The sequence below is a fragment of the Mus caroli genome, chromosome 13 (assembly GCF_900094665.2).
Source record: "Mus caroli chromosome 13, CAROLI_EIJ_v1.1, whole genome shotgun sequence".
NCBI classification, from domain to species: Eukaryota; Metazoa; Chordata; class Mammalia; order Rodentia; family Muridae; genus Mus; species Mus caroli.
Window position 1 is genome coordinate 103,400,520 of NC_034582.1, and position 27,422 is coordinate 103,427,941.

The window sequence follows — 27,422 nt, forward strand, 5'->3', positions numbered from 1 at the left end:
CTCCTCCTCCTCCTCCTCCTCCTCCTCCTTTTTTTAAAAGCAGGCTTCCCTGTGTAGCCTTCACTATCCTAGAACTCACTCTGTAGAACATTCTAGCCTGAAACTCAGAGATCTGCCTACCTCTGCCTCCAGAATGCTGGGATCAAGAGTGGGCATCACCATGACCAGGCTTTTTGCATATTATTTCTATATGGTCTTCAGAAAACCTAGAAGAGAGGACAGGATGTTCAAGGGTCTCACCCCTCTCTTCAACCGCCGTGGCTCATCAATTTTCTGGACCGAGCAGCTCTATAATCTGTTTATCTTAAGCATGTTTCCAGATTTATGTAACTTTTAGAATTATAAATCCTCTGAAAAATATGGTTATAAAAATGGTTTTTTCCCCTCAGTCAGGACTCATGGAAATGTTACCTAATTGCCTCCTAAAGAGGGGGGAAGGCTTAGTTGAAAGTGGAGCAGAGAGCAGTAGTTGAAATGTTGGCCTACCTTTTATAGGAAGAGGGGCACTAACAAAGTTTCAAGCCAACTTCGAGTTCAGAATTGGTGGGGGTTTCAGAGAGCCATGGTGGTGTTTTGTGGTGTGGGACAAGTCCTTAAGGGATGGAGGTCGCTCGGGTCATGGGATGCCACAGCTAGTCACAACCCCTCTGTAGTAGTAATTGCTCTCAAGCACGCAGAGATGCGCAGAATCATGGGCAAGAATCCCTGCAGTCGGGTCTGCAAAGCTCCCTTAGTGTTGATGTGGTTCAAGAACACTTGCAAGGGCCTGAATTTCATTTTCTTTTCTTTTTCTTTATCCCATGATCGAGTTGTATGGTTTGTAGCTACTTTAACTCATTATCCTCCTGCCTCAGCCTCCTGAGTGACCCTGTACCCAATCCCTCAATGTTTTTCAAAGTCAACACACCCTTCTGATATTATTAACAAAAGTGCAATATATATATATACACATTTCCTACTAGTACACTGCCCAGACCTGTGATGGAGTCTCCAATCAAGAGCAAAAGTCCCACGTTCTTTTTAGACAAAGGCAAAACTAAGTTTCCTGACATTGCCCCGTGGTCACAGTGCGCACGCGTGCACACACACACACACACACACACACACACACACGTGCACACATACACACTCACACATGTGCGCACACACAAAGGGACTCTAGGTTATCATCCATACAAATGAGAAGCATGATATGAATCCGTGGCACGAAAGTTATTCGCAGTAAAATTATAGTCTGGAGTTTCTGCAATAGCTTAACTGAGAAAAAGGTTGCCCCCCCCCCCAAAAAAAAAGATTATGAAAGACAAATAAATGATAAGTTACATGCAAGTAGCAGGTGTTTATAGATGAATGATCCTTACAAATATAAGAGCAAGTTTGCCACATATTAACACAGGAAATTGCTCACGGTTTGAATGCATATATGGGCCACTGCCATCAAAGACTTCCTTCAAATAATTATTAGGCAGTATAATCGAAGGCTAATAGACCATTTATCAATGCTGTTTCTTGGCTGCTCTGGAGCCCCTTGGAGCTCCTGTGTGGGGGACATTAGCAGCCACAGTTGGGCTGTGGTGGAGGAGGGGTCTCCTTGAGCCTCGTGCTCTGCTTTGCCGCAGTGATGGCTGGGTCGGTCTCCAAGCTCTCTGACATTTTGTCACAAATGATATCTACGAGGCGCTCGAAGGTTTGCTTCACGTTGATGTTATCCTTGGCGCTGGTTTCAAAAAACTCAAACCCTGCAGGAAACACACAGAAACAGGTCCATCATTTCACGTTTCTGAAGTCCAATGGACTCAGTTGCGGTTTTGAATGTCGATAGGGCAAAGGCAGCGGTGGGAGATGGGTGCGATTTTTTAGACCGGGGATGACTGCTGGACAAGAAGTGCTACCCAATGACCAGAGCAGGGAGTTATAAAGATGGGTTGATGATACTCATTTTATTTGTCTGCAAGGGCGGAGAAATTTTTCTGAGAGGAATTCAAGAGTTAACAGTGGTATCATTTGGAACCCTCACCAGCCAGTCCTCTCATCCTGAATCCTTGCTCCTGCCTCTGGGGTGCTCATACATCTTTGTTAACTTGGCTGGATTAAGAGCAAAGCATGGGGCGTGCCTGCGACTGCTTTTCCAGGCCCAACTAGATGCCGTGGACTCTGACTTAATCAGTGAATCAACCCCTCGATGACATTATTGCTAGGCAGTGAGGGGTTGGGGCGGGGTTTAGTTGGTATAAGTCCATTACTGGAACTTATCCTGTATCCTTGGGTGTTATATTATTCAGAGTTATCCCTTGCTCTGACTCCTGGCCACCTTGGTGTGAATTGTTGTGTTCAGCTACAAGGCTGACTTTTTGGAGAAAAGTGAGATGCAACTCCCTTAGGATTTTTTGTCTGGTCGCCGTGTAGTCTTTTAAAGTCTTCTCTAAAACTGACACGACTTCCATTCTTCTCTCATTGCTGTATTATGTCAAAGTTATTAACGTTTCTTAACGAAAGATTTAGAAAAGGTCCTGTGCATATTCTATCAAAAGAGGGACTATGAATTTCCTATTCAATCCTGTTCTTTTTTTTTTCCTGTCCAGTCATGGGACCAAGTAGTATCTAGCAGGACACTAGGTGGCGCTAAAGAACCACAGGAGTTACCGTAGACCTCGTTCAACCTCTGGGTATTTGAACTGTTAATGCAATAACCCTGCAGTCTTTGTAACGCTGTTTCAGCTTTCTGGTGGGGGCAGATTTCCTTCTCACCAGTACTATTTATAGCAGTAAAGTTTTTGAATAGGAAAGAAAACAATAAATTTTAATTGAGCAGCAAAAATACAAGAAGGTGGGAACTATGGCGCAAGGAGGGTGGGCAAACCCCCCACTTCCAGGATGCGGCTGTCTGGAGGCCATCTCAGAACGCAGCTCTGCACACAATGTTATCATTCCATTGTTCGCATTCCCATTCTACCGGCTGTGCTTGCCTGTCAGTTGCTATGGCAACTGCCCCAATTGGCCAGCCAGAGATTGGTCTGGTCCACGGGGGGGGGGGGGGGGGGCTATGTTGATTTAGGATGTGCTGGGCAGAACACAGAGAGCCTTTTTAAATCCATTCTCAATTTTACACCCTATAAATCCTTCTGGTTACATCTGGCCCTATCTCAGAGGAGACACAAAGATTCAAAATGATTAAATCCAGTGAATGCCTGGCTCCTGGGACCAAAATGAAAAGCACAGCCCACTGCTTCGCATTTATGTCCACATCCCTTTAATAACTAAGGAAAATACTTGTTTTCTTGAAGGGAATTGAAAGGAAAAAATAAATGATTTTCATAAGTTAAAATTTCTAAGTTTTTGACACCACTATTTGATCGGATGATTAAACCCAAGTTACATTTTGACTGCAGCTCTGTTAGGATCCGAGCAACAGCCAGACTCAGGAGGCTAATCATTAGCATATTGAAGTCCTAGGAAACAGTGCAAGGTATTTCAGTCTACCTTTGGCTTCTATTTCTTTTTTTATTGTTTTGTGTCTGCACAGTGATCACGCCGTTCTCTTAGAGTAGAAATTTACCTATAGGCAAGGCCAGGTGGTGTGGACAGTGCTGATTTTTCTCATGCTGGTGCATTCCCTACAGCTGGATCATTCACGTTCCTGATGAACCCAGGGCAGGGCAGGACAGGCACACCCTCTGCTCGATGTCATTACTTACTCATCAGAGCTCTTTGCTTGCTATTTTCTAGGTGCTAGTGTTTTTGTCCCAGAATTAGTAGGGTTGGGCATCATTCCAGAAGATTCCAAAACCACACTGGAGATGTGAGACCTCTGAATGAAACTTTGGAGGAAAATAATTCTGAAATTTCGGGCAAAGCTGGGACACGTTTCGGTTCTATCATCATTTTAGCTGGTGCTTCTTTTATATGTGAGCGTCTGGGAAAGGGCAGAACTCGAAGCACTGAGCCATTGCAGAAAGATACAGGCTCCCACCCCCTTGATCAAATGTAACTCCGTTATCTGGTTATTAGGTCACCCGAGGATGATGGTGTGCAAGTTGGGAACAGTAACATGATCTCTGATCACAGAATCCAAAATGTTCTCAATTTCCATCCCTTTCTGTATGTGATGGTTTGTATATGCTTAGACCACAAAGTGGCACTATTAGAAGGTGTGGCCCTGTTGGAGTAGGTGTGTCACTGTGGGCATGGGCTAAAAGACCCTCACCCTAGCTGCCTGGAAGTCAGTATTCTGCTAGCAGCCTTCAGATGAAGATGTAGAACTCTCGGCTCCTCCTGCACCATGCCTGCCTGAATGCTGCCATGCTTCCCGCCTTGATGCTAATGTACTGAACCTCTGAACTTGTAAGTCAACCCCAATTAAATGTTGTCCTTATAAGAGTTGCCTTGGTCATGGTGTCTGTTCACAGAAGTAAAACCCTAAGACACTGTGGGATCCTGGGACTATGTGGTCACTCAGGAGAGAGTGTCTAGGAGCCCTGCACATTATAAGAACACTCTTTCCTCAGCATGGTGAGGAGGCCATGATATGGTGAGAGTATGGGGGCTTATTGGCCCAAATACCTTGGCAGCCCACTGTTAACATGCTAGATTTTAAAAAATCTTCACTGTTTCTGTATGTTTGTTTATTTATTTTTTATATACTGTATGTGGTCAGATATGTATGTAATTTGCATGTATGAAACACATATGTGGAGAACAGGATGGTAAGCAAGAGTCTGTTCTTTCCCAACATGTGGGTCTGGGAATTGAACTCAGGGCATGGGGTTTGGCAGCAGGCTCTGTTATGCACTGAGCTACCTTGCTGGTCTGACACAATAGATCTGCCACCATGACAAAATTATGGCTTCTGCACTCACTTTCATAATTTATGGTGTTTGCTCTGCCTGTCTTATAGCATTATCATGGCTCTCAAGTGGGAAAAGGTGGGCGAAGCGGCCAAACAAACTCGGAAGGGCAAGGAGAGCAGTGTCAGTGACCTCACGCTGGTGTTTGTGTAGTCTAGTGCTTACCCCATCACAGAGAATATTGAGAGCACTTGGAACATTTTAACTCACTTTGTCCTTAAGCAAGGGCTATTAATTTGTCTAATTTTCAGATAAGAAAATGAAGGTGGAAAATGGATGAGTAATTTGTTTAAGCCTTCCCATGATTGGCTGGGAAATGGTAGAGACAGAGAGTACCCATTGGCCTTCCCTGCCTTTCTAGGTACCCCGAAGAAGGCAGCTACAATTTTGTTGCAGTTAATTGATCAGTTCTAGGGTAATGAGTAGTTACTAATTCACACACAATTTCATTAATTTAAATAACTCGAAGGTGATTTACATGGGTTTTAAGAGTGCCAGTGAACCTAACAGTCCAGTTGTTTAACAGCTTAAAAATACACCGTGGGATTATAAAAGCCACATCTCCCTATGAACTAGAGAAGAACAGCTACAAAGAGTTCTGAAAATAAAACTGGTTTTCAGTGACCAACAGCCTAAATCTATCTACCCTAAAACACAGAGTTCAAAGAGTGGGAACACAAGGTCAACACTACAGCCTTTAGTATTGTGCCTTTGAGTTGTGTAGATCTGGGGGAAGTGGGGGTCTATCATGGACTTCTGTCTCCACTTGAATCCCACGGTAAAATTTCTCTGTGAGAAGCCATCCCTGTCCCATACCTGTGTCCAAATGTCTTTAAAATTGCGGCCTAACTTACAACCACAAATGCAAACACTGGAGTCTTTATTCTTATAGTAACTCCTTGGGGCTTTCTGGTTATTACACCCCAGTGTCTTGGTCTTTTTACCTTAGCTACTACCTAGGCCTAATAGGCTTGTTCTCAGAAAACCTTACGTTTATATCCACACACACCATCATCATCAGAAGGCAGGCATCAGTCAACGAAGCCTGGTGAACAGTCCTACAAAACCCTGGAGACTGTTTCCTGCACACTGCCAAGGATGCTGCCGTTAGTTCATCAGGAGCAAAGAAGCAGACCAAGGTCATGCAGCGAGCTGACTGTGGAGTCTGACAGGTCCCTGTCACGTACTTTGGTTGAGTCAGTTTGACATAGCAAAAGCTGGGTAGCTGACCGATGAAGCAATGGGTTTCAAAGGGAACTCTCTTCCTGAGGTCTGACATTCTTCTCCCCTAATTTTTATAAATCATAATATCAATCCTCCACTCACCACTAGTCTGTTGTATGGATTCACGTGCACTCTATTTAGTATTACCTTATTGCAATGCCTTCTAAGATTGTATTCTAACATAGCTAAAGCCTTCTCCCAGTGTTCTTAGATCCCAGATAGGAACAAGGAGTTTAACCTATTCAATAACCAATTAAGTACTAGTCATTATTTCACCTATCTACAAAAAGAGACTGGAATTCTCACTGAGATAGAAATTCTTATTACAGACTATATTCCGTGCCAACAGCAAATTAAGTAACTATACTGATAGATGGGAATTCTCCAGACATAGATAGAATTAACAAGGCCTAAAAGTCCTTGACACTACTTTATTCCTGAGGCCAGGCAAGAGTTAATACCCCTCTAGCCCAATTAACTCTAAAGTGCGAAACTCAGCACGCAGTCACTCCCTTTGCACCTGGGAAACTTCAATGTACCGTATCTGTTATGTTTTACTATTGATGGTATTCGCTGTAATATAATTAGTCTAAGCTCGACCAGAAAATTACATTCAGATTCAACACCTCTCTTGTGTGTGTGTGTGTCTGTCTGTCATGTCCTAATCTTTGCCCATCTACTCTAGAGAACCGCAGGCACGGGACCCAGAGGGTCTGCGGCAGGTCCCCTGAGAAGTAGGCTACCGCTCCTTGCTCTGAACACCTGCCCCTTATGCTGCGTGGTCTGTAATTAGTAACTTTAGCATGCATGTGGCTTTATCAGGCGAGTGGTGGAAAGGCTCAGTGAAACATGGGTGAGTTCCCTAGTCTTTCTTTTTCCTCCCAACTGCTCTCTGGCAGAGGCATCCCTGCTCTGGACTCAGAAGAGTGCCTGCCCCAGCCAGCACACCCCTACCTTGGGGTTCTCCAGACCTGACTTAGAAAGAACAACTCTTTCCCTTTCTAAAACCAATGATAGGGATGCCCAGGCATGGTTTAAATTAAACTATTTGCCTTTGGACAGCTGGAAGAGCAGATGACTATCTGGAAGGACTCTGCTGGTGAGCAGAGACATCACACATCCTGGGCCTTGTGGAGAGTGACATAGGTCTGGCTTGCTGGCATGGGTCTTTACCCTGTTCCTTAAATGTCCCTGGAACAAAGCACAGAGAAGCCTGGAACCTTTCCAGACTCCTACATACAGGGAAGCAAGCAGGGCCATGAGGCCCAAAGCATGCTGATCACTGAAGGTGGCAGGCTCTAGGCTGCCACTCTGTCATGAGGAGAACTGAAATGTCACAGCACCCTACTGTGATTATCCTGTGTAAGCCATGACAGGACAGAAGTCTTGAACACTGGTTGGGCTCTCTAACCTTTTAAATTTGAAAGAAAAACCATCAGTGTGCCCCCATCCCCCCATAACACCCCAAACTGTACTTTAGTGCATCATTTCATCCCTAGCTGTCAATAGCTTACATTCTTGCCACCTTTTCCATTACAAATGGGCTCTTTATTCATTTGAGTTGCGACTACACAGCTTCCTCTTCAATTTTCCCATGGAATCGGATGAACCAGAGCTGTGGGAGAAAGGCAATCACGATGCCAGGCAGGTGACAGTTGGGCCAGAAGTAAGGACTTCAGAACAGCAGGACCAACTGTCATTTTAGCTAGTCCCATATTGGGGAGCCAACCATGAGACAGACTTTAGGAGTGGGAGGAGATGAGAATTTGACCCACTTCCCTGAAGAATGGCCAAGGAAAGCAGCCAGAATTTGGAACAGGAGCCCAGCCCAAGGCTAAAGTTGATATAAATAGACCACAGAGTGGAGAGGTCTTTCAGGCTCCCAGTTTCTCTTGTCAGCCAGCCTTAACCAGATGGCAGGATTTAGAACCTGTGCAAGGGTCATCTTAAAGTGTTGATGAATGCTAGTCCCCACACAGAAGGTCTTCTCCCTGCCCTTAGACTTACAGACTCTAGTTTAGTTTTGTGATAAGGAAGAGGGTGCCTGAGTTTGCTGGGGGTTGCACGGGGCTACCAGAATTCTCCACTCTCCACTCTCCATTGAGTAAAGTTCAAGTCACGGAGTTAGGCATTTATTCCACAACTCTTAGACTTCCCCTAGCTCTCAGATCTAACTCCACCTACTCTAGGTCTACCACGCTTGCCCCCTCCACATCTGCTAAATGACCCCAAGGCAGCTCTTCCCATGAGTCTCCCTAAAGAACCCCACCCTGTATCCTCTCTCCCCAGTCAAAATAGCATTTGCTGAGTGTTACATCTACTCCCAAGACTGTTGAACTTTTAATCAGGATTTTCCCTGTATTGTCAAAGGCCACGCAGGAAGAGCAACAAAACAGCTTTAGAACTCATGGAATGTGGTCCATCAGTTAGCACAAGCGAGATGGGTGTGCCTCAGAGAGGCAGAGCCCCGAGGACTCCATGTCCTGAGGATTTTGTGCTGCTGTGGAGGTTTTCTCTACTTGTTGCCTTCACATCCCTCTTAATCTAAGCCTTGTATGAAACCTCTAAGGGGGCTTCCAGCCCCTCACTGGGCAGTGTCTGTGGCACTCACAATCACAATCTTTCAGGCATTGCTGCTGAAGCAGATTAATGATTCAATTATGACTCTGGGAAGGAACTTGGAACTTTAGAGTTTCAGCGATGACCATCGCCCTTAGAAAGAGCGTTTGGAAAAACAAATTGTTAGTGAAGCTAGGTTTGCAATAGTTTTGTTAGCGGACACAGAAAACCTTAGGGAACAATTTGAAGTTCAGAAAAACACACTCTTATTAATCGAGCTAGGGACTTTTTGAGGTCAAGGAAGAAGAACAATGGCGGTCTAACTAGCATTGGCTGGTGTGACTCTTACTGAGGCTCGACTGGTGATTTAGGTTATAATAATTTCTTCTATCTATCCTTGCCCTCAGCTTCCTGTTATGATTTAATAAAAAAAACTGCTGGTGAGTAGATGTGAAATCTGAGGATTTAAAGTAGAAACGACTGATTGTTGTTTTTTTTTTTTTATTTAAAAGCTTAGATTTGTGCTTTTAAAATTTTTTTATAATATTGCTTTTTAAGATAAATAAGAAAATAATCAATCATTTCTTTGTAACTTGAAATTGCTGCCTGCCAGTAGGAGAAACCGGCTGAGAAAGTTACCTTGCTTGCCCGTGCCTTGTTAATTTATAACAAGTTGCTTAGTTATGAGTGTCTGTGGGTTCTTGGGAATAATTTTGTTAAGGCCTAGGGTAAAATGTTATCTCTCTAAGCCTGCCATTATGTGCCATTACTAATGTCACGAGGAAACTTTCTCATATGCTGTTACTAAGACGTTTTGTGCTTTGGTGTTCTTGAAAGCCACTTACAACAGAAGTCAATTAGAACAGCTTTGTAGAGTTAGCCACGAGAAGCTTGGACCCGAACCAACCACCAGGTAACCTTTCCTGCACCTAGGTCTATGCTTTTATGGTTTTTGATTTTATAAGCTGCCTCTGGGTTGGACCCCAACATAAGAGAGACACCTGAGCCAACATAAGAAACTATTTGGAATAAGACTTCCAGTTTGAGTAGGGATAGAGTAAGTTTGAGTCTCCAAGGCCTCCATGGGAACTTACATCCACTTGACAGAAAGAGACATGTACATGGGTAACTGACATTTTGATTGGCAAGTTAGGACATGAATGTTAGGTTAGGTAAGTCTCCTGCCACAGCTGAATACCCCAACCAATTGGCGCAGGATAAATGTACAGCAAAGACATGCTCCTAAGAAAATCCTCTATCCCCTAAATCCTGGTTGGTTGAATAACTTGGTACAGGTGTTTGTAGATTTCAGGCTTAAAAGTCCTGTAGAATCTGGACTCAGTGTCACAGTCAGCTCCCGAGTCTGGTCTATAGCCCTGATCGATCAATCCTGGGGTGAATGTTCAATAAGCATCCCTATCTGAGACTGGAGTTCCTGTGGCTTCTGAGGCAACTCCTGGATCCCAAGAAATTTGTTTTCTTTACTTGTGCTGTGAAGTGTTTTGTTTCATAATCATTCACTAAAAGAAAAATAGAATGTAATCACATTGTAATTTCTATACTGCTTGAAAGATTCGTCTGGGATATATACATCGTGGAAGGCAAAATAAAGTTGTTGGAGCCTACTCATTGGTGTTTGCTCAACCCACACAAATATGTAAGTGTGTACATATGAATGTATGTGAAGTGGTTGAAACCAGATCATTGGATTTTGCTCCACCCACCAAAAACATGTGTCTGTGTATGTATGTTAAGTGGTTGGAGCTTTGTTCCACCCACCCAAACTGTAAGTATATATATATATATATATATATATATATATACACACACACACACACACATATATATATATATATATATGTATATACATATGTATATATGTGTGTGTGTGTGAAGTTGTTAGAAATTGTTTGTTGGACCTTGTTGGGGCTTGCTTTGTCCATCAAGTGTGAGTGTGTGAGTGTGTGAGTGTGTGAGTGTGTGAGTGAGTGTGTGTGTGAGTGAGTGTGTGAGTGAGTGTGTGAGTGTGTGAGTGAGTGTGTGAGTGTGTGCCTGCTTTATGTTGCTGCTGACTCCCACAACCTGTTCTTGAATTGCTGAACATGTTGTCAGTGTTGCTCCTCAACAATATTCAAGTTTGGGAAATATCATTAAAACTTGAAGTTTTCAACCCAATGAGCCTGTTTCTGACATCCTTGATGGAGCCTCTCTCTGGATGCTGACCACTGTCCCTGACCTTCCTGTTGTCCCTGATGTGAGATCGATGTTGCAATTGTCCACTGTCCTTTGCTCTTAGTGGATTCCTTGGCATCCATATCTCTACCGTTGGTGGGAAGATGGAAGCTACACAGAGAAACGCAAAAGCATCCACTGTTTATGTAAGAACTTTTCCCCCTGTGTATCTAATGAACAAACAGATCATGTTTAAATTTCACACCTGGCTGCTTCACTCTTTAAATTATTTATGTCACCTGCTCATCCCCTGTGGCTATTTCAGTTTGAAGCCTTCCAGAAAAATCCAAGTTCCCTTGGGTAACAGCTTTAAGGTCTTTTGTGGTGAACCACCCACCCTGAACATTTCCAATTCCCTAGTAATTATTTTCAAGTATATACTTTGGACTTAATTACTATTTTTTTTTGAGAATGAAAAGAACTTTTATTTATTTATTTATTAGTTTTTATATTTTTTATTCGATATTTTCTTCATTTACATCTCAAATGCTATCCCCAAACACCCCTAACCCCCCCCATGCTCCCCAACCACCCACTCCTGCTTCCTAGCCCTGGCATTCCCCTATACTGGGGCATATAATCTTTGCAAGACCAAGGGCCTAGCCTCCCATTGATAGCCGACTAGGCCATCCTCTGCTACATATGCAACTAGAGACACAGCTCTGGGGGGTACTGGTTAGTTCATATTGCTGTTCCTCCTATAGGTTTGCAGACTCCTTCAGCTCCTTGGGTACCTCAGCTACAAAATTGATTCAATGTAAAATTCAGCATTCTAGTAATTTTGAAGCATATAATTCTCAACCTTTAGGATAAAATGTTGGACAAACACTAGAATTCAATTCTGGATCATGTTCATGGTGCCCAGGAGGAGAGCCAGTCACTCTCCATCCCTTCCAGTCCCTTCTACTAGGTACATTTTGTCCTCCAGTTAAATTGTGCATCCCACCTGGGGTTTCCCCCTATCCCTGGAAATATCTAACACAGCATCTAGTAGAAGCAGGTGCCCAGCAGATGTTGGCTAATTACAGGATTGATTGCTATTAATTGGTTGGGAGAAGCTGGCAGATCGAAACGGAAGGGGAAAGAATCACTTAGTCCTTTGTTCTTTGTTATGAAGCGACCGAACTTGCAAGCACTTTGTCGGCTGCATTATTTCTAGGTGGAGTTTACCATGCATGGAACTCCATATCATATCATTCCAGATTTGCCCTGTGGGAAATTTGTTATATCAAAAAACCAAAGCAGTCCTATTTACCCATGAGGAAAGGCATTTCTGAACAATAGGAAGAAGTGTAGAATTGTTCAACTCCCACCAGTAACTTTTGCTTCACATTAAAATATAAAACCTCTTAAAGGGTAAGAAAATCAAGACTCTCTCTGAGCTTTCAGAGAGATGAGAGTCAGTCAAGGTGCAAGAGCCACCATTAGTGTGCACAGAAGTGCCAAGGATTTTCCAAGTGGGGTTCCTTTAAATCCACGCGAAACGTTTCCTTTGTAACTTCTTAGCATTGCATTGAGCTTCTAATGATAAAGGAGACAATTCCCACCCTTGCCTGTTAAGGGACTGGTAACATGAACATCAATAACTGTTCTTTGTACAGCATTTTCAATTTGCCAATAGCATTTATGTGCATTATCAATTAGCAGGTTATGTTTGCCGGGAGAGAGGCCTAGGAAACAGAGCTGCTATTGAAGTACATTTTCAAGTAGCCGCGCCCAAATGAATGAGGTTTCATTGTGACATCCTCAGATGAGTGATCTTTGTGGAGCACCATGTAAAGATTGCTGGGCTATGCTATTCACATTGGTTTCCATTGCTCTGGATCCAGACAGTACTGTGAAGTAGCACCTTTAAATATTCATTTTCCAGTAGAGCGGTGTAGACATGTTGCACATATAGAAAACCATGGCAAAGATTAGAGTCTGTTTCCACAGCCCCAGGCTCTTTCCTCCAGAACATTCCTAATGTCTACTTTTATGTCTTCTGGCAGGTTTAGGCCCAAACACAATGAAATAATCCCTGTTGGCCTCATAAAAACAGTGGTGGCGACTCTTAGCTAGCCTGAGCAACATGCCTTAATGCTCAGTAATTCTGATTTGCATATGTTTATTTTACAAAGGGATGGCTTTCATAAAGACATTTTTGGTGCAACTGGATTTGATATTTTAACCAAATTTACCATAATTGCAATTTCTAAAAGTCAGAAAATTTCCCAGAAAGTCTGACTCTAGCTCCATTCACAGGCAGTTCAGTCTGTCCAGAGCAGACACAGAAAGCTACACAAAGCACTATTTAAATGGATTTCTCTTTTATGGTGATAAATTATGAAGAATTCAGTTAATTCATATGTTCTCTTGATGGTTTATATTTAGACTTTTTGTTTTGTCTTTGTTCTAGAACAGAGGAGATGGCGATGAAAATTTGCCATCTTATGAATTCTTCCTTTAAACAAACAACTGCTTCCTTGTCAGAGGCTGCCAATCCAGGTGATTGGAAACTAATTACGGTTAAGGGCAAAAGAGAAAGTCAGGATAGGGTGTGTAATCTAGCCAGAGCAGGGGCGTTTCCTTGAATGGCTTTCACAGATGAAATACCACGGTTTCTATGTACATGGGGGATGAAGCATATGCCAGCATCAAACAGAGCTTAGTGCTAGGATTTGGGTTTGGGAGACTAGAGAAAGTCCCCTGTTGAGAACAAAGTTAGGAAGTGCCACAAAGTACGCAGGGTTAACATTCTGCAGAAAGCACCTCTCCCCACAGAACATTCACAAATGACTTCTGGTGAGACTGGGACCCTTTCACAGATCCATAAAGGAATAAGGGTGTCTCTCAAATTCCCAACATGGAGGGCATGCTCTCTCTCTCCCTCTCTCTCTCTCTCTCTCTCTCCCTGTGATCTAATAAGCCACAAGTTTCCAAGATGAGACCATCAGAGGATGATGGAGCTGAACTTCCCGAAGGGGAAGGAAAAGGAATAAACAGTCTCAGACTCCTGCAGTGGAGAATAGTGGAGACCGGGTCTGGATGAAACTACATGGATGGACGCGCAGCTTTGTCTGCGCGCTTGAGAGGATGTGGGAGCCCGTCCTGCTCAACAGAGTTCCCTTAATGTCATGAGCCTGTCACTAGCGGCAACCACTAGAATAAGAAATAAGTGAGAAGCCATCATCGGGATGGTTTGGCTGACAATTTGTTTACTTTAAACATTAAAAAAAAATGGTGCTTCTTCTAAATGTCAGAACAGTATTCAGTAAATTACATGAGAGATCCAAGATTAATATAGAATAGGATTTATGTTGGATGCAGGCTGATTTAACTGAAATGAACATGTCAAAGAAAGAGGCATGCTGTTTGTAGGCTAAGCATATTGAATGCATTTGTAGCCTCCGATGTTTTCAAATTACTGATAGGTTAACTGGGACATAATAATACCTCGGTTAAGTCAAATACATCTGCAGTTACAAATGTGGGGCATTTACATTTCTTGGAGGCAAATAATAATAAGCATTTTTAATTAGAAATCAGTCCCCCGTGAGTTTAGTTGGTGGGATTTATTATCTACCACTGTCAGTTATGATAATTTTACCTTGAGAAAAGGAAAAATCACAGCAACCGGGGTGCAAAGCTAATAAACAGATCTGGACCTCTGCCAGGTGTCTCAGCCCATCCTGGATTTGAGCCCTTTTGAGTTTCAAAACCAAACACGCCAAACTGATTTAGAAGAGTCGGACTTGTTTGTTTTCCTTTCTTTTCTTTTTCAGTGCTGGTAATTAAAATGAGACAGTTTACATTTCTTATATTCAACTTTAAAATTTTAGTAACATTGTTCTTAACACTTTTGTGTTGTGAGAAAAAGAAACGGGAAGTCGGTAGTTTATACAGACCTTTCTCACCTCGAACTGGATTCGTTCATTCATACTTTAAATGCCGCACGGGTTAGATCTGGGTGTAGCATTGAGAAAGGCACAGCAGGCAGATTACTCTGAGATAAGGAGCCAAGGTGGGTTCTGCGTGAGATTCGAGTAGGAAATCAAGAGGATGGGGACATTTGTGAGATGGGCTAAGCAGGATGAAAGACTGGAATCTCTCTAGCAAAAATATAGTTTTGTACTCTGTGGCTCTTGGAGGGGATGGGGGCTTCCTAGGGGGCCGAATGTTGGTGGAGATTTGAAGTAGTAAGATTTTCTTTTTCCAAGAAAGGGCTTCACAGGTTAGCTTTGTTGAGTAAAACAATGATGATTAGAACAGGGCTTTGCCAAGGTCTTGAAAAGTCTTTCCATGGGTAGTCTAAGAGTTTGAGACCTGACATATAAGAGCAAATTGGGTATGCCACTTATGGTCCTACAGGGTGTGGTATCACCAGCCAAGCCTCCATATTGCCTCTCATTCAAAGTGAGCCACTTTGAGCATGAACTAAGTGCTATCGATGCTTACTGGGAAGTGAATGAGCACCAGCTGGACCATCCTGAGCAGTGTGGGATGCATGGAACGTACAGCTTCTCTGTTCATAAAGAGTATTTTCTGCCAGGCGTGGTGGAGCTCGCCTTTAATCCCAGCACTCTGGAGAAATACGCAGAGGCAGGCGGATTTCTGAGTTTGAGGCCAGCCTGGTCTACAAAGTGAGTTCCAGGACAGCCAGGGCTATACAGAGAAACCCTGTCTCAAAAAACCAAAATAAGAAAAAAAAAAGAGAGAGTATTTTCTGAGGATTAAATTCCAGCTGCCAATAAGGAAGACAGAGAGTTACAAGACATAGATGAGGAGCTAATGACAGGGCAAACTCGAAGGACTAGGAAAAGGTGAATGCAAGAGCTGTCCCTTTTTCATACATGGATGTAAGCACATCTAAGTATACCCAACACATTAGAGTCTCCTTGATCTGTTTTCTACCTCCTGGGAAAACTTAGCCAGAAAGAACGTGAGCCAGCGGAAATAATGGTAGGGTGTCTGCACTTTTCCACAGACAGCTCTGTGCAGCCAGGTACTCAGAACATTTAAATAGCATTGCTGGGACTTCTTGCCAAATCCAGAAGTTGGCAATCCCTGTTCTTTCCTAAACACCGGCAATTAAGATTTAGATAAATCTTTAAAAACTGCTGAAGAGCAGTCAGTGCGAATATGGAGCAGGTGGTTGGAGTTTTAAAAATAGGCATGGGGCGATGCTGTAGCCTCATTACAGTTGCTGACGACTCAACCTGCTTTAGTGTGCAATTGTTTTGCAGGCCCAAGGAGAAAATAATTTAAAAAAAAACTGAAGGAAAAAAAAATCATCCTTCATTAAACTGGCGTGCCTGGAGGCAGTGGTATGGCCCGAGCTTGAAAAATGACGGAAGGGGAGCATGTCTGTCACAGGTTGCTTGTGCTTCTTTGGATTTGGTGCTGAGATTATTAAATGGTCCTTGGTGTGCAGAACTTAACACTGTAATGAGAAGCTGATGCCTATGACATTGCATTAGTTTTGTGTGTGTGTGTGTGTGTGTGTGTACAACAGCAGCATCTTTTACTTTAGAAAGAGTTAACAATGTGTGCACAGAGAGGCTTGGTGGCTCGTTCTTAAGATTCGTCTTTCTTTTTTATATACACTTCTTATGCCATACAGGAATAGATTTAATGGCGTCAACCTTTTAGAATTGAAGTGAATTTCATAGAAAAGAACTAGGTAGGTGGCTACTTGCAATACACAGAATCCTCATCTTGCTAAAGGGCCTCCAAGAATCCAGCATCCCAAAACTCTCAAGTCAAAGCCATGAAACCTTCAGATGCCACCTGACTGTTATCTCGGAGGGAGCCCACCATCAGGGATGCATACACTTCAGCTTCTGTAGCTTTAGAGACGTGTTTGTGTATTCAGTTAACAAGGGATGCTGTCTCACAGCTGTTGCCAACTTGACAGAAATGTAGGTGTGCTTGAGAAGTGAGAATCTCATTGGAACAATTCCTTCCATCAGACTGGCCTCTGGGTGTGGCTGTGGGCCATTTTCTTGATTGCTAATTGACCTAGGAAGGCCCAGCCTACCGTGGCTAGTACTACTCTAGGGAGGTTGGCCTGGATTTTATGCAAAAGGTATTTGAGCAAGCCAGAAGCAGGGCAGTAAGTTAGCCAATATGGTCTCTGCTTCAGTTCCTGCCTTAGGTTCCTGCCTCTGCTTTCCTTAATGACTGACTGTAACTGCTATGCCAAGTAAAACCTTCTTTAAGTTACTTTCGGTCATGGTGTTTATCACAGCAATAGAAAGCAAACTAGAATATGCTCTATTTCAGAGATCCTGATTTTTCTGATGTGATACACACACACACACATCTATATCTATCTATCGATCGATCGAGAGCTGGCCTGATTTTTTTTAATGTCCCCTGAGTAATGCTGTTGTCCTGATTTATGCCCTGGCCATGTTCCCGTGCTATGCTCCACTCCTAATGGATTCCATGCTTCCTGTCCATCACCTCCAATCTACTGTTTAACCTAGTGGTGTCAGCAGATTACCTACTCTTATATAACCCAGCTTTTAGGAGATTCAACACTATTCTAATACATGAAGATTACTTTTATAATTTATATAGCATACTGCTGGAACAACATATCTAAGATCTGAAAAACTGGGGTTGAGATACAGGTAAATATGTATAATAATTTTCCCTATACGCTGCCTGACATTAAACGCCCTACTTTTAGGAATGCTACCTTTTTACTTAGTCTGAAATGAAATCTAGTCTTGCCACTCTGTTCTTTCAACTCTGGCACTGATTCGTGAGAACCAGTAGAGCCAATTCCAGTGTCTTTAGTGTGGTAAATGGCCTCTCATTGATATGTCATCTTTTCACGGGTTTAGACCTCTTCAGCACACAGGTTCTTCTTCATAAAGGTGCCATCACCTCCTTGCCTATGCATGAAAATTCTATTTTCTTTCTTCAAGCCTGCAGCAAACACTCTCAATGTGGCCTTCCTCCATGCCCCTGGATGGGCATGTTCTTAATATCCTGACCTCCTCTAAAACTTGTCTTCAATTCTGTTGGAGACCTATAGACTGGCTTATAAAAGTCATTGTGTACTGGAGTGGGGGCTATTCCAAAAGCTGTGGCTAGTTCTTGGGATATGTTCTTCTATCTGGGATGCCTTGTCTGGCCTCAGTGTGAGAGGATGCTCCTAGCCCTGCATAGACTTGATGTGCCAGGGTGGAGGTCCTCCCACCATGCAGAGGAGAAAGGGAGGAGGGATGGGGTGTCGGGGCAAGGGTTGTGGGAGGGGGTGACTGGGAGGAGGCAGTGAGCAGGATGTAAACTGAATAAATAAAAAAATATGAAGTGATTGTGTCCCTTTACAGTCTAGAATCTTCTAATGACGTGTGCTTGACAATACTAAATGGAAAACTTAAAGGTTGAATGAATGAATGAATGAATAAATGAAAATAATTTTGTGTCATGTTCCCAAATTTTATTTCGAAGCATCAGTCTCCCATGTCCATCAAGAACCAACCTTATAAGTGTGACTCTAATGGCCGTTTAGTAAGAACACTTGCCTACTGGTTTTAGTTTGATGGGCTTTAATCAAGGTTCAGTGGATTTCTCTGCATCCTTACTGGATTAATAAATAACATCTCTGCCCACACTCTCTTTGGATCTCCCCAAGTCTCCTTGAAACTGTCTGTACCAATTGGATGGATATATTTTGAAGGAGAAAATTTGAGCACGAGTAAGATCGTATTCAGGAGAATTCTTTCTTAGTAACAAGGAAGCCATCCCTGGCTTCTTTCCTAGGATTATGGGATCATTGGAAGATCTCCGGACCCAGGAGAAGACTTTAAGTAGGTTTACTAGCCACGCACACCTGAGTTCCCTCCTGGGTTTTAAATTCAGTAAAAATCTATTCCATAATTCGAGGTTATTTTAAGGTCATTCGGTCTGGAGCGGAACTTAGCCCTGGGGATAGATGGCTATGATAACTTTCCCTGGTGGGAGTTCCTTAGGGTTAGCCAAGGGATCCCCAAAACTCAGAGATCCCACAAGTAGACAACTTCACATATAGCTCCCTCCATTCTCTTTCCTACCTTGGTTAGCAATGGGAGCCTAGGTTTTCAGGGAAAGATATGAGGATGCTAAAGTCAAAATCAGTACCATTGGGGGTCATTCCAGCTCAGCTACCACCAGAGTCAGGGTTACCGAAGTCCAGAGGGAGACTTTCCCATCTGGATGTTAGTGATGCTTCACATCCTTTAGTTCTCTTGTCTTCAAGGACACTCAAGCCCCATGGCCAGTGTGACCAACTCTTGTCTTTGATGGTAGAGAAACAGTCCACAGAGGCAAATCCCATTTGTTAGCTCTCTCTCTCTCTCTCTCTCTCTCTCTCTCTCTCTCTCTATATATATATATATATATATATATATATATATACATATATCTTCAGGAAAACAATGACATTCTGCCTGTCCCACCTCACACATCCAGAAATGCCGCTGTGCGAAAGAATACCCCATCCTACGGCTTTACCTTCTCCTCTTTTAAAAAAATGAATAGACGGTCTACTTAAACCATGAGTTATCAAATGAGTATGTGTAACTTAGAATTCACAGATTTAGAAAGTGACATTCTGCCAGAGTCTGTTTCTAATCGAGAAAACCTAACTATGTAAATTAAAAGTGCAAAGCATTTCCTATGTTGTTCTAGGCTATGCTCTAATAGACTAAATGTTAAAATGTTTGAATAGTGTCAGCCACAGAGTCATGTTCAGCTTGAGCAGTAGTTCACCCTCTTCAGACACTCTGCTCATGTCTCGTGTGAGGCTATGCCAGTGCCTGGCAAATACAGAAGTGGATGCTCACAGTCACCTATTGGTTGGAACACAGGGCCCCCAATGGAGGAGGTAGATAAAGTACCCATGGAACTGAAGGGGTCTGCAACCCTATAGGTGGAACAACAATATGAACTAACCAGTACCCCCCAGAGCTCGTGTCTCTAGCTGCATATGTAGCAGAAGATGGCCTATTCGGCCATCATTGGGAAGAGAGGCCCTTTGTTCTTGCAAACTTTATATGCCCCAGTACAGGGGAACGCCAGGGCCAAGAAGTGGGAGTGGGAGGGTAGGGAATTGGGGTGGGAGGGTATGGGGGACTTTTGGGATAGCATTTGAAATGTAAATGAAGAAAATGTCTAATAAAAAAATTAAAAAGTTAGTATTAAACGATACTACAAATGTTTTTGTTTATACTATAACTTCCTAGGGATTAACTTTGAAACTTGAAGGTCAGCAGCTAGTTTATAATGGTGCTGATAAATTCATTTGAAACCCCAGCTGAGCCAACTGGAAATAGGAACCTGAATTGTAGCCATAGGTTCCCTGAAGGCATTTGATTTGCCTGTTGTTAGGTAGAGTTAAGACCTCAGGGTGAATGGGAACTTCCAAGAAAGTATGTAGGATGGGTGTGGTGGGCCATGGATGTAAGAAGCAGTTGGAAGACGATTTCTACTGCTACCTAGGAGACTTAACCGAGTGGTGGACAGGGTGGAGGAATGAGGAACCCCAGAATTAATGACAAGGAACTGCAATCTCAGGGCCAGATGGAATAAAACATACAAGAGAGGGAGATCGGGGAAATGTTCATTGTCTATATAGCACCCTCAGGCTTCCTGATTGTTATTTTTAGAAGGTAAGGTCATATGTCAAATTGCATGCCAAGTACCCAGGATACTGTAAACAGCTAATAAACACTTGTTTTGTGACTTAAAGAATACATCAGATTGACAAGAGTACCCTTCGTACAAGAATCCCAAAGACCTCAGCCTCAGGTATAGTCAGCTACAGTACAGTTCCCTCCAGTCCCTTCATTTGGGTGAGTAATTGATATACAGAAGTCACTATCAATAATGGAGAGGTAATCGTAAATAGATAAACAAAGCAGCTGTTTCGAGCCGTCTGCCATGATGTGGTAATGACCTGTAGAAAAGGAATACTGAATCTCCCAGAAATGGAATTTTACTGCTAATTGTTTTTAAAAGCATAACCTCTCCAAACCTTGTAATTTAGACGAAGAGTTATTAGTTTTTAGAATCGTCTCTCCCGATCATGTGTGGAGGGTGTGTAGTCATGAGGAGAATGATCACGTGGGAGACAAAGTAGGCACATTTTCTGGTTGTCATGACAACTGCTGAGTCTTATTGACTACATAGCAAAAAAAAAAATCAATTAGAGACTATTGGATGAATTTGCACAGGAGCATAAAATCTGTCTATCCCTCAATTTGAGAAACTTTTCCACATGTGTGCAGTGAATAGAGAGGGTGTTTATATCAGGGTACATGTGCTCTAGTGTGCATGTGTGTGTATATGTATGTGCACATACACACACACACAGGAGAGAGATGTGGGGACAAGTATTTCCAAAAATATGTTCATCATTATTTTAACTTCTCTTCCACATCACATCTTATCTTATCGACACCCAAGTTGTTTATTAAGTTGTTAAAAAAAATAAAGCTATCACCTGGTTCTTTTTGACAATGACATTGAATTGTTTTTGATGTTATTCTATCTTTCATGGACCCAAGTGTTTTTTTAAGCTTTCCTTATAAAGACTGCTCACTTCTGAGGAGCCTTTCTCCTTCCAGGTGGATATGCCTAGCTAGATGATAAATCCAAGGGACAGGGAAAGGAGATGGAGAAAGCCATATGGGGACACCTTGCAGGTTCCTTTTCTCTCATACACAGAGGACCTACTTGTCTCCACTCCTATCTTCCTGAGGTACTAGGAAATGTTAGCAGGCTTCTAAGGCTCTCCAACGCTGCTGACATGAGGAGAGGGGTCCTATGACGGAGAATATAGAGGCTAAGGAGCATTTCTAGGTTAAATATCAGTCTAGTGATGTTTTCATAGCTGGCTGCAGGGGAAGTCTTGTGGACTGGTTTCTCTGGTCATCCAGTGACAGCTTTCAGTGTAATGAGCTTATTGATCTCCCAAGGAAATAATAAAGTTTGGAGAGCGGGCTCTGCTCAGCTCTTGAGATTTCCCAGTGGCAGACTTACCCATGGGAAATGGCTGTGCTGACATCCCATGCTTCCAATAATAGATCAAAGCTCAGATCACCCATAACATGGTCATGTTTTGGGTTGTGCCTCATTACTGAGATCAACTGTTAGTTGAGGCAACCACTACAGACAGGGAAAGGGTGAGATGCTGAGTACAGTGAGGTGTCTTCTGGGGCCAAGGTACTTTGGGAAACCTCTTGTTGCATCTTCTCCCTATGTATGTATGCAGGATTGTCCCCCACATCAATGCTGCTTCCTTGCCTTCAGTGTCTGTGTTCGACTGTGGCCCTTACTTACAGTACTGCATCTCCTTTTACTGGCTTTAATTTTTTTCCCTTCTCTAGGGATCCGTCAGAATGTATCTTGTTATTTAATCCATCTTCTTGCATCAATTGCCTCCTCCAAGCTGCACTGTTCAGCCCTACCCATCATCCCTGCCAGCATCATCTCTCCTTGGATATCTTCTACTCCTGCGAACCCTTGCTCTCCCAGACCCTGCTGGTAGACTTCTTTCTCTACCTGTCTCTGCCCACTGTTGCTCTCCTCTTGTCTCTGCCCTCTACATCATGAACTCACTGACCTGTTTTTGTTTCTTCATTGGTTTTGCTGTATTATATGTGCCCTTAATCTTTCCATATCATTATTACTTGCTTCCTCTATAATGTCTGACACAAACCATCCAAGAGGTGTTGAATAAAACTGTCTTGAATCAGTCAACCACTGGTCTCTCCTGAAACTCCCCCCGACTCATGGTGATATTTTCATCTTCAGGTAGGTTTTGTGTTTGGAATGGCCATTGCTAGAACTCCACTATGCCATCTTATTGAACGTCTTCCAAAGAGCTCTTTGTTTAGCAGGTACATTCTCAAGAGATGAGTTTGTCTCCTAAGAATTCTTCTTTAACACTACTGTGGCTCATCATTGATGCTCTGCAGTCTAGAATCTAGAACAGAACCTGTGTTTTGCCATTACCATCCCTAACAGGAACCATAGACCAAGAGTGATCGCAATGAAGTACTCGACTCCTCCAAGAATGATACGTGTGGGCCAACACAGAACAGGATGAGGGAGCAAGGGGGGGCAGGCCTGGGGTCCTCATGAAATAATTGGGATTTTTTTTTTTTGAGCTCACACCAAGGTTCTTGCCATCGCTTTTGTTTCTAATTGTTTCTGAACTCAACCAATGCTGCAGGAAATGAGAGGGAATACACTCAGGGTTTGCAGAAGGCCTGTTGTTTGTCAAGGTCTCATGATAAGCTATACACACTCACATTCACATACCACACACACACACCAAATACACATTCTACACAGACACTCACAACCACACACACATATACCACACCACACACACCATACACATATCACACACATATACCACATATCATACAAACACCCCATACCACACACACACCACACAATGCACACACACATGCACACACGCATACCCCACATACCACATACATGCATACATACCACACACATGCACACACACACATCACATATACACACCACACACATGCACATGCACCACACACAATACACACACATACATACCACACACACACACACACACCACACTGAATACACACGTACCACATACTACACACACGCACACACCACACACATGCACACATACATACACACCACACACACACACACACACACACACTCCTGTGACTCTGATCAGCACAACATTCACCAAACATTCTTTCCTTGTGACTTGTGTCTTACCGAGCTGTTCTCCTAAGCGCTGGCCTCTCTCGGTTGAGACGACCCGTTCGTCTTCCATGTCACATTTGTTTCCAGCCAGGATAACCTGGGCATTATCCCAAGAGTATGTTTTGATCTGAGTTGACCTAAAAAAAAAAGTACGAAAACGATTAGAGGGAAATCGAAAAGAAAAAAAAAAAAAAGAAAGAAAAAAGTCTCAGAATGCATGAACAAGGTAAAAACGAAGCCCAGCCAGACACTTGACATTTATAATTAATTATTCCAGTGCAGTTGCAACCCTCGGATTCTTACAAGGATTTGACAAGAGTCAGAAATCAGAGCTCAGTGTGTAGTTTAGTAGCAGAGCACACGAGGCTATAGCATGGGCTAGGCTTTGTGTTTCGCCCCAGCTCTGGAGAAGCATCGTCAAGGCAGTAGGTGTTACACCGAGCAATTTTGTATCTGTGAGATGAGCACCATCACACCCCCTTCTCACGGCTCTATGGATCTATACTGGTTATGAAGTAATCGTAAAGCTGAGCTGGCAGGGATCTTCCCAGTTTGAGCAGTGAACGTCCTGTGTCTCCAGAACCCTCTCATCTCCAGACACTGTGGTAGCTGGTTTCTCTGTCTAACGACAGCTGCCCCACTGATAGACACGCTTACAAGGGAAACTAAAAATATCATTTCCCTTGATCAGAGGAAATCATAATTTTTAACCAAGTCATAAAGCTATTATATTCATGCCTCATAGTTAAAATAAACATGTCACATTCGTATAAAACAACAATATAGCGGGCTGGCATTTTCATTCACTCTGAACAGACATCTAGAATCCAGATCAGGCCCCTGTATAGATCATGGAACAAACAACTCTTGGCTTTGCAGCTCAGGTAACAATTGTGCTTTGTTTATACCCAATTAGTTCACAAACTAATTTAAGGAGAAGCTGTTATGCTAGTTCACAGTGGAAGAAAATGAGGCACAGAGAGGGTAAATAATTTGTCTTAGATCTCAGGTGGGAGAGCTGGGAATTCTACTCAAGTGGCATACTTCTCAACCCTGGGCCCCTAAAGATGTCTTCACTTCCGGCTATTCATTAAAAGTTTGAGAAGTAGTGTTCTAGTGTGCTGCCATCTGGAGCAGAAGCCCAGAGGAGATGAAGCCATGGTCTTTAATTTTCGTCCTTTCTACTATGTAAGAATAGCAAGATAGGATTTGTGGGATACCTATCTCTGGCAGGTGGCCGGGGGAGGGACACCAGAATCCTGAAAAGCTCAACAAATAATTAAACTCCGAAAGGATAGATTTGTGACGTGCCAGGAGAGCTCGGGCGGCTTTGCTGACAATTGTCAAATCCTTCACGGTTGTTGGATAGAATACAGAGATGAGCTGTTCTCAACCGGAGGAGAGAAGAGAAGGCAAAGAGCTTCCAGGGACAGCCAAGGAGCTTTCTGTGAGCTGGGAGCCAGGTTTCTCCCTCCTGGGAAGAGGTACGGAGGCAGTTAAGGTTTTATTTCTGGTTCGAGCCCAAGTTTTCAAGTGAGATTAATACAATGTTGATTTCACCAGGACACTGCAGAGGCAGAGTCTAGAGTATCCAAAACATCTGGGACGTGGGAGGGATGACCATTTAAATTCTGACAAGTTAAAAGTATATTCCCACAATAACGTTCATATGTGCCCATTGTGGTTTGAATAAACATGACCCCTATAGGACCATTTTTTGAATGTTTAGTCACCCGGGAGTGGCACTATTTGAGGATTAGAAGGACTGGGAGGTGTGGCCTTGTTGGAGGAAGTGTCCCTGGGAGTGGGCTTTAAGGTTTCAGAAGTCATAGCAGGTCCAGCATCTCTCTCTCTGCCTGTAGATTAGAATGCAGCTCTCAGCTACTGTTCCAGAGCCACGCGGCCATGCTTCCACCATGACAATAATAGACTAAACTCTAAATCTGCAAGTAAGTCCCAGGCTCAGTGCTTTCTTTTATAGGTGTTGTTTTGGTGACATGGCGTCTCTTCACAACAATAGAACAGTGATTAAGACACTCAATGTACTGGGTATATAGAGACATAAGCTCTAAATTCTATGCTTTTTTCCCCCTTCACCATATTATGTACAGAAAACATGAAAATTGACATACTCATCACGAATTAAATTTAAAAGTATCACATATGTGAATGTGTGTCATAACTCAGGTACTAATGTTCAGAGAAAATTAGAGACCGGTGTGCATGTTAGGTCAAGTAAGAGTCCTTTCTTCAAGCTGGTGGCCAAGGGCAGGCTCTGCCACAGGATGCAGCACTTATAAATGAAATTATCATAAAATAATTACAGTAATCTCGTTGTCCGGTATAGGTCAGAGGAGCCTGGGAACATTTGTTTTAGTTATATAGCTGGTCCATGGTCAGGATCATGGAGAGTCCAGGATGGGTTGCCAAGAAAGTGGTGGCCGTTCAGGGGGTTATGGGCTGAGAAGTGCCTTTAAGGGACAGGAAATGGAATGAGGAGAAGGTCAGGAGAAGACGACATCAACTCAGTCACCTCGTTAATATATTTTTGGCTAAAGCACTTAATATTTTCTTTCAGAGCACCTAAAAGCTGACCAATTTCCTCAGGTATTTTTAAAAGACTTTATCTGATTTATTTATTTATTTTCTAATGTCTTGAAAACCAACATGAGCCAATACTTGGAAAGGCTCTAGCTTGAGTCTTCGCCTTAATGGGGCATGTTTTCACCTGATGGTGCAGTTAGAAATCAGACACTGAAGGGGGGATTAGGTGCTTGGGGCTCGTCAGAGAGTGTCACAGTCGTGTTGGAAAGGGTTGGGGGCCAGGATGGTCAATGACCTGGCTTGAGTTTGTTGAGAACTGGTGCCTACTTGAAGTCTGCCCTGAGTAAACGTATCCCACGGTGTGAGCCGTGTGAACTAAGCTTCCCTCCTGTGACTTGGGCACCCCTAGGCCACAGGGGGAACTGTGTAAACTCAGCTGAGGTTGAGGTTGAGACTGCGACTAGGTCATGAAAGCACTGAGCTCAGTACCCACTGCTCTTCTGTACCCAGGAGACAGGGTACTTGTTAACTAAACACACCCGAGTACCTTTCTTCTGCTACTGAGTATCCTGCAGGGCCACAGGAAACCTCTTTAGCTTACTCATTTATATACACCCTGACATTTCATATTTTGTAACAATGCATAGAAATATGCTAAAATGAGAACCTATTTTGCCTCTGGTTATCAGAACAATCGTCTTTCTATTTGGTTGTTTTATAATATATTTTTGAATTTTTATGTGCTCTGCAACACCCAAAATAGTATGAAATGAATATTTTCTATAATTAATCCTAGAATTAGAAAAGATAATTAACTTAAAAATATAAGCAGCATATGGTTTCTTTTAAAATAAAATAACAATAGTGATCTGTGGCATTTGTGCCAAGGGGAGGAAATGTTTGCTCAGGCAGCAGAACTCCGTGAGTTTACGCCCGCAGCCGGGGTTGTAAATGCTCCACATAAGTCTCAGGCTTGGCTTGTTCCGGCTCCCTCCCACCAGTGTGTAAGGAGGGCAGCTTTAGGTGAGGCAGGCAGAGATCAGAACAGCATCCCTTCCTAAACCCCACTCAGCGTATCCAGTTCAGTTCCTATAATTTAAATGATAATTAGAGTTTTTCACTAAAGAACCTCAAATTTTATTTTTCGCTCCTATCTACAAGCAGAGAGGTCCCGCATGAGTGGTTTCCCTGGGGGTGTTTCTGAACATGGGACTGAGGGGTTTGTACACACTAAGCAAGCACACCGTCTACCACCGAGCCACACCCAGCCTCCACATT

At 43.0% G+C, this 27,422-nt stretch overlaps 1 protein-coding gene across 2 annotated transcripts in view; it reads right to left on the minus strand.

Moving 5' to 3' along the window:
- Positions 1-1,315: 1,315 nt before the first annotated feature.
- The window catches only part of Rab3c (RAB3C, member RAS oncogene family), a 211,862-nt gene continuing 185,755 nt past the window's right edge, over positions 1,316-27,422 (minus strand). The window contains exons 4-5 of one of the 2 annotated variants that reach the window (XM_021180645.2): positions 23,613-23,737; positions 1,316-1,739 (exon numbers count right to left, since the gene is read on the minus strand). In XM_021180645.2, the coding sequence (XP_021036304.1) occupies positions 1,552-1,739; positions 23,613-23,737 (313 nt within the window). In that variant the 3' untranslated portion in view covers positions 1,316-1,551. Of the gene's footprint in view, positions 1,740-13,246; positions 13,548-23,612; positions 23,738-27,422 lie in introns of those variants that run through there. The other variant, XM_021180646.2, reaches the window with a different exon arrangement.